The sequence below is a fragment of the Nilaparvata lugens genome, chromosome 7, assembly GCF_014356525.2.
Source record: "Nilaparvata lugens isolate BPH chromosome 7, ASM1435652v1, whole genome shotgun sequence".
NCBI lineage: Eukaryota > Metazoa > Arthropoda > Insecta > Hemiptera > Delphacidae > Nilaparvata > Nilaparvata lugens.
In genome coordinates, this window is record NC_052510.1 from 20800301 (window position 1) to 20809126 (window position 8826).

The 8826-nt window shown below is 33.4% G+C and overlaps 1 protein-coding gene across 1 annotated transcript; it reads left to right on the top strand.

Moving 5' to 3' along the window:
* Positions 1–2909: 2909 nt before the first annotated feature.
* LOC111047421 (alpha-1,3/1,6-mannosyltransferase ALG2) lies at positions 2910–6156 on the top strand. Its single transcript, XM_039432323.1, has one exon. It carries the CDS (start codon positions 3941–3943, stop codon positions 5156–5158), a length of 1218 nt encoding a protein of 405 aa, XP_039288257.1. The 5' UTR covers positions 2910–3940; the 3' UTR covers positions 5159–6156.
* Positions 6157–8826: the final 2670 nt, after the last annotated feature.

The window sequence follows — 8826 nt, forward strand, 5'->3', positions numbered from 1 at the left end:
TTTATCGCAAATATGCCAATGAAACATGAAAGTACTGAATATTCAGCTGGAATAAATTCAAATTCGAAAATTGAAACAAGAGCTGGCCAATTCCCACATTCCGGAATCGAGTTGAAAACAAAGAAGCAGCACACCAGCGCCACACAAACCGAGTGGAGCAAAACCTACCTACAACGGTTTCCGCAAGTGAGAAATGCAAGAATAAAGATACAAAACACAAATATTATTCAAAAGCAAGTGAAAAAGGACAAATTTGAAATTAATCAAATAATACTAGACAACAAATTGAAATTATTACAAAGATACAAATATTGAAAACAATGCAGACTAAATCTGCCAAACGTTGGCTATACTGGCAACGCGCTAAGTTCAAAGATCAAAGATGATGCAAATTGAGTTTTAACAGATGCTTGTTGTGCAATAAAAAATGATCAAGTTAACACTGGCGCCAACTTATCAAACACTTGTGGGGGGTTTTCAGGAAATACTAATTTGAAAGTCGAAATAACTAGTTTTAGACTTTAGATTTATAGGTTTTGTTAAGGTAATTTAATATTACTAATAATCTTAATATTTTCCCCCCAGGAAAAAGGGGTCCGGCCGCCTACCCCCGGAATCCCGGAAAAGTTTTGGAATTTTCAAATGCTCATTAGAAACTGATAGCAATTGGATTGTTTCTAAATATTCCAAGTAAGATCATTCAGACAATTTTATTCTAGCAGTTTTTAAAATTAATTTCAGTTAGTTTAATTGAATCATTTAAAAAAAATAAATTGATTAGTTTGCCTGATATTGATAAGGATCGTTTGATTTCTACAGTGCAATCCAAACCTGTGATGTTGGACTAAGCATGTAAAAATTACATAGGTTCAGCTAGAGTTTAGAGACGTTGTGTAGACTGAAGAGAGAGAGAGAGCTTCAAAATTCTACCAAAGGGTTTTCAGGAAATACTAATTTGAAAGTCGAAATAACTAGTTTTAGACTTCAGATTTATAGGTTTTGTTAAGGTAATTTTGGTGCTAGAGTAGAGTGCTTCTTTTCTACAGTTTTTCTATGCATTCTTTTAGATTTTTAAGTAGATTCGAACTTGAAAAGTTACAGCTATTGTTTGGAGTTCAGTACAGAATTTGATTCTCAAATTTTAATGTTGACTTATACTTCACTATCGATACAAAAAAATCTTAATATGATAAATTATGTACTGATTATTTTATGTTTGTAGTGAACATGGTGTCATACCGCTCCATTTTGATTGAAAAACTTGTCACTGTTACCATCAATAAGGTACCTAATACTATAACTACCTACAATAGTGAAAAGAAACATTTTTCTACATTAGACTACCTATTCATCCGTGGTATACTACTAAAAAAATACAAAAACTAATAAAATTCTGTAAAAGTGTAAGGTAATAAGTTTAAAATATATTTAAAGATCAATATTAATTTGAAAAAATGCATTTTTCAAATATCGTAGTTGAATACGGTAATATGATTTCAACAAATTCTCATGTACAATTTATTCCTTATTTATTAGTTCAATTTGTTTGGGAAAGGTAATTTACTCATCCATACATCGACAGTTGGACACAGCAACAGGATCTATTCTCAAAACAATTTGACTCTAGATGTTTTATATACTTTGCTGGAAATGATAATCCAAAATCATGGATTGTTAATATTATAGAGATGGCTAAATACCGTACAATTGATTCTTTCATAGATTGTAAACTGTAGAAATGGTATTGAGTTATAGATTACCCGTATAACTTAGTGGATGAAAATCTCATAGAACTTTTGCAAATTTTATTTTAATCCACAAGTTTGGTAAAACTTTAACAAAGAGAAAAATCATGAGTTTCATTTTTTAGGCAAATATTTAAATTTCAAAAATTGGTACCTGGGTCTATACTATCTTTACTATTCTCACAGACTATACAAATTGAATACACATTTTTTTCAATTACTGTATAATATAGTTACCGTATTTAGTCTTAAAATGATAGTGATTAAAAATCAAGTAAGCTAAAGGTAAAGTAATAAAAATCTGGTGTAGCGCACTCACACAACTTTCTTTGTTGTTATGAAAATTGATCACCTGACGCTAGAGTTCACGTGCATCACAAGTCTACTTATTCAAAGATCTGTGCCAGCTGGTGACAGGACAATAACGCTGGAGACACACGAGGTCTGCTATCTCTTCATAGTGATGAATGATTTAATAGAATCAACAGTTTGCGATTGAATAATCACATTTTCTCGAATTTCAAGCTTATTTTCAATTTTAGGTGGAAATGTTACTTAACATTAATTGTAGAGATTTTCGTGCTCAATCTTTTCCACTTGAATTTTTTCGTTTAAATTATATCTGAGACCTGATAATTGGAAATCTAAAATCAAACTTTGCATAGATGGGGTGGAGCTCCTGGAGCCATTTTCGAGAAAATCGAGAAAACCCGTGTCCGATCCTTATAGTGTAAGGACCTTAAGTTTCAAATTTCAAGTCATTCCGTTAATTGGGAGATGAGATATCATGTACACAGACGCACATACACTCACACATACATACATACACACACACACACACACATACAGACCAATAACCAAAAACCACTTTTCTGGACTCAGGGGACCTTGAAACGTATAGAAATTTGGGTACCTCAATTTTTTTCGGAAAGCAATACTTTCCTTACCCATGGTAATAGGGCAAGGAAAGTAAAAATAGAAAAGTTACTGTATTGAGTTTCAAATATCGATAAAATTAATCAGTTTCAATAGAGGATAGACTGAAGACTGAAAGTAAACATCGATATAACCGGATTTTAAGTATCGATATTTCACTGCTGATGCTATCGATATATAGCAGATTTCGACTGTCGATACGCTGCATACAGCTGACATTCGGATTAGGGACGTTCCGATACCGCCATTCTTTCGATACTTGGTATCGAATCGGTATCGAAAGGAGAGTATCGATATTAGTAAAGTATCGAAAGAAAAGTATCGATACCACGAGTATCGAAAGAAAAGTATCGATACCGATACCACAAGCATCGAGTGAGCATTAAGTATCGGAATTACCAACTAAAATACTTATCTACTAACTGCAAAACTGCAATCTATCAAGTATAGTCTCAATAGTCTGTCGAAACAAAGAAGACCCTCTGGCAAGATGGGAAAATGACTCCAGCTTGGTCAATAAGGGTATCAATACGTTTCTTTCTATACTTTACTAATAACGATACCCTCCTTTCGATACCAAGTATTGAAAGAATGGTGGTATCGGAACTGGAACGTCCCTAAAGATGTGTAAATGACTCAAGCTCGGTCAATATTGGTTCAAAAATTATCAATTTGATTTCAAATTGTAGGAATATTTGTTCAAGAATTATAAATGTGGTCTTAATAGTAGATCAAATTGATAATTTTTGAACCAATATTCCCTGAGCTTGAGTCAGTTATGTACTGTTTGTTATTAGTGATGTCATAATGTCTGGTAACTGCTACACTGGGCTATAATTCAGTACTATAATTTCATCTATATTAATCCTTATAATCTTCTAAAATGATATAACAATTATTTATGATTATGTAATTAATCGAAGTGAACTACTTTTTTACCCATTTCGCCATTCGATACCGTTTCGATACTCCAACTTGCGTATCGATACCAGTAAAGTATCGAATCATTCGATACCGATACCACCGGTATCGAAAGCAAAGTATCGATACCAGTAAGTATCGAAAGTATCGGAACGTCCCTAATTCGGATTTCAGAGAGCAGATAACCTCCAAAATTTGATACGTAAACAAAAGTGCTTCTATTCCCAGTTTTGTTTTATTATAGTTTCGTTATCAGTTCTAGTGTCATTCATTCTCTTGCTATCTTAACATTCTTATTGAATAATATAAAGTAGGCACTTGAATGATTGATTGCAAAAATGAAGAACTTAAAAGTGACATTCCTTCATCCTGATCTTGGTATCGGTGGTGCTGAAAGACTTGTGGTAGATGCGGCATTAGCTCTGCATAACAAAGGACACAAAGTTCAATTCCTGACAACTCATCATAACTCCTCACATTGTTTCAAAGAAACAAAAGATGGAACTCTACCAGTGACGGTGGTTGGCGATTGGTTGCCTCGCTCCGTGTTTGGAAGGTTGTACGCACTGTGTGCTTACATTCGCATCATCTATGCTGCTTTCTACTTGGTTTTATTCAGTGATTCAGAACCTGACGTGGTATTCTGTGATCAGATTTCAGCATGCATTCCAATTCTCCACCTCAAGTTTAGAAATGTTTTATTCTACTGTCATTTTCCTGATCAACTTCTCAGTACACCAGGAAGTTTTCTGAAAACATTGTATCGGTTACCTATCAATTGGGTTGAGGAATTCACCACTGGCTGTGCAGATAAAATACTAGTAAACAGTAATTTTACTAGAGGTGTGTTCAAACAGACATTTAAATCTTTGAATCAACAACCAGACATTCTCTATCCATCGATTAATACACAAAGTTTTGATCAAGACGTTTCTTACGATATCAACAACCTGTTGACTACACCAATAAGAGATGATTTCAATGTTATTCTCTCTATCAACCGTTACGAACGTAAGAAAAATTTGATGCTAGCCATATCGTCTTTTAATAAATTGAAAAACTACATGTCTGAATCGTCTTATAATAAAACGTGTTTGATAGTTGCAGGAGGTTACGATACTAGGGTGTCTGAGAACATTGAGCATTTTATGGAACTCAAAGAATACGCTAGAGAGTTAAATTTGACTGAAAAGGTACACTTTTTGCGATCACCGTCAGATACAGAAAAATTGGCCTTACTAAATAGATGTAACGTATTAATTTACACACCATCCAACGAGCATTTTGGAATAGTGCCCTTGGAGGCGATGTACGCTTTGAAACCTGTCGTTGCTGTTAATTCTGGAGGTCCAGTTGAAACTATATCGAATGGTGAGAATGGATTTCTCTGCGAGCCACTCCCGGATGATTTTGCCACATCACTCGCTAAAATTTTGGAAGAAAAGTCCCTTCAAGACAGCTTGGGAAAAGCTGGTAGAGAGAGGTTCAAGAAAAACTTCTCATTTGAAGCTTTCAGTGAAAAATTAAACCAAGTTATTGAAAACCTTGTTAATTAACATTTGAACAATAAACTAAGTCACAATTTTGATCATAAGGTAATCATGACTAAAGTACTTGAGATTAATGTTTAGCTGATAAATAAATAATATTTTTATTTCAAATCGAATAATTTTTCTTTTTATATTAACTAGTCATCACACTTTTATAGCATAGTTAATTATGAAGAACAATACGGTTTTATCTAAGCATGCTTTGCCTTAAAATAGCAGGAACCAATCACAACTATTCTAGAAGCAGGCTGTTTGGTAACCAAGCCTAACTTGACTGAATATTCTCAAGAATAATTTTAATTTAGTATTACTCAGGGATGTGTGGTAGTAAGAATTTCGGGTCCACAATGAATGTCTACCACAATATTATCATTATAATAGATACGGTAGTCTACATAACAGCAATAGCTGCCATGTCGAAGACCTGATATTGAATGTTTTCCTTATTCATCAAAAACAATGACATTATTTGTGGATCAATTCCATAATAATTAGGTTATAGCCTATTTATGAAAATATATTTTTTAAAAGATACAACACATCTGCATAATATAATTATATCGTAAAATATAATCTTCAATTTCCATTACGACCTTCTAGTCAATCACTTTGAACTTTATATAACTACATCAGTATAACGTGTCAAAACTATTCTTAATTTGGTAAGAAAAAAGTGGTAGGTCATCAGATACATACAATAACAAAATTATCCACTTTATTTGAAAAATTCGGATACAATATTGAATAATTTCACTTATCAATATGGTTTACTCTCTATAAAACTTGGAATTGACAAAATCTGTTTTACTGCCTTAACTTTTTGAAATCAATGCAATATTACCTTGTAATAAATGAAATCTGAATCATGGGATTCAAAATTGGTGTTAATACATTAAAAATTTGAGAATTTAAATAAAATCAATTGCTTTGAATCTCTTTTGACTCAATGCTATATTTTAAATTATGTTCCTCTATGAATCAAATCAATAAACATTTAAAAACAATATTCGATTTATTATAAAATTGGTTTCGCCATTCCAGTACTAGAAATGTATATACTCTGAGATAATAAAAACAAACAATAGATCTCTTATTTAATACTAAAAACAGTTTTACTACAGTAAAACATTAAATTTATATCACATTATAATGCTACAAATAATGAAGTTATTATGGAGGAGATTGTTCAAAATTGTTTTCATTCTCTTATAAAATGTACATCATTTGTGCTTTGAAGACAATTGAGCCGTCTCAGGCTCTTTGTCAAGATAATTAAGGTTCATTAAAATAAGGAATCTTATCTTTTGTGACTGAGCGTTCTCAAACAGAAATACAAGACTTCGCTACATACGCATGGACATGGCGAACTATAATAGATATAGAACATTTATATGCTATCTTTTCTCCATACCATAGATGAACAACACTATAGATTGGCCATGGCATGGCTTGTATAGTATCGGCGCATCACGAGGATGCATGTCTGTGGCGTGAAAGGGAAAATAGAAAACAAGTATGCGTCACTCCGAAATCGTGAACCAGTGATTCCGTTACACACATGCTCAATATTATACAGTAGGCTTATCAGTATGTATTGAGAGTATTATTGCACACATTCATGGCAAGTTTTCGTCAAACTTGATTTCTTCCACTATAATTGACCGGGGCGTTTCTCGATATGCGGCAAGAAAAGTCTACTCTCAAAACATGAAATGAAATTCTTAAATTTACATGAGAGTGAAATTAAATTCATTTCATTCAATTCTCTGAAATGAAATTAAAAAACTTCTAGGCTTTTTTGAGATTACTTTAATGTGTAGCTCCAAACGCGTATACGGCCCAGCGCACATTGTTCGACTGTTTTAAAATAACTGTTGCACACTAGTTGCGCGTGAGCAACTGTTTTGCAACCTTGTCAATGTATTGTGGACAGGCAAAAACAATGCAACTAGTATTTGATCAGTCTGAAACCAGTTGCCTACAATCTTGGGCTCGCGGTTGCAGTTGCGTTGCAGACTTTAGTTGCACATGATCAAATAGAGAAAGTAGATGCAACTGGTTTGCAATCTGTGTTTTGCCAGTACACCCGTGTGCGGACTGAAGTTTTGTTTAAGTTGCAAATTGGTTTCAGACGCTACTTGTTTGCAACTTTATTTGCAGAACGGTTACATCGTATGCGCTGGGTCTTGGGAGCTCATCCACGTTTAACTGAAAAGCTGGAGTATTAAATTTATTATGTGATATACAATCTGAGTTTAAACCGCTATCTGATCTGATTCAGTTTGAACTCATACAGTGTATAATGTCATATAATAGTTGAGAGGTTTTTGCGAGCAAGGTACGTTAGTGGAAACGTTTCATTGTTATACAATTTTTGTATTGATCTTCGGAGCACTCAATACTTGATTAATAAGAGAGATACCAATGTTTATCTTCATAATTCTTTGTAGTGATGTTCTTTGCATAAGGTTTAAAACATTTTAGGAATCAGAAACGTTCGTTTCTTTCCCAAAGTAAATGGTCGGCTAAGAGTATTTACTGACAAACTTAGTTTGGTCAAAATGATATTTTGGTATCATTAAAAACAAACCTACATTGAAAAGCTTTTATAACTAGAGGGAAAAATGTATGAACATATTTGAAGTAAGAGTTTATTTTTATTTGCAAGACAGTTTCCTTCTAATCACTGTTACCTGTTCTGATAGAATCTTAATTCCTCTAAAAAGGAGTTAGCCAGTTCAGACCATGAGAACCGTAGTTACAATAACGCTCTAGTTGCTAGTTTGCTTGTGTTATTGCTTAGGCCGGTTACAGAGCTCGAACGACCGTCAGTGCGTACGTCAGTCTGCTTGTCTTTTCCATAGATATTCCATGTATCCGTACAGAGTAGGACTGACGGCACGCATGCGCACAGTCAGGAACATGCGTTTTATACAGCGTACGAAGACTATCGGTCGAGCTCGTGTGCATCCGTTCCATCGGTCAACTGACGCTATTGAAACAATTAGAAGCTTTCAGAGCTGTACTGATCAGTAGCCCGATCGCAACATAACCAATGTGCTGACACCATTGCCCGACAATCAGCTGATATTAAATTGAATAGCATAATGAGTGAATTCAATTAATAGTGTCATATTTGAATTCAGAGTTTTTCTATACATTTCTAAAGTTTTTATTGAAAAAATCATATACACTATTATTAATATTATCCACATTTATTTGATCCGTAGCTTAAAGTGGCTGCAAGTATTCCCAATGGTGATACAAGCTCGAAATAACTCATCAAAATTTCTGATGGACATTCTGAGGTAGTTGAAAAATGTATCTTCACCCCAAGCAATGATGTATATAATTTTTTTTTTTTTTTTTTAAGATTACGTCCTAAAGACTCCAGTCATGGAGTATAAGACAAGTCATGTTATTACATAATAATTCTAACACTAAGTAGTTCAACCTAGTTTAGGTTTGAAAGGAATTCTTGTACACTATAAAAAGCTCTATCAACTAAATATTTTTTAATTTGTTTTTTGAAAATCTTCAAATCATCATTACTTTTCAAGATTTGAGGTAGCTTGTTATAAAATTTCCTACCAATATAATCTGGTTTTTGTTCAAATAACCTACTATTGTGACCCATTATATGATAATCTGCTCTGTTTCGCGTATTATACTCA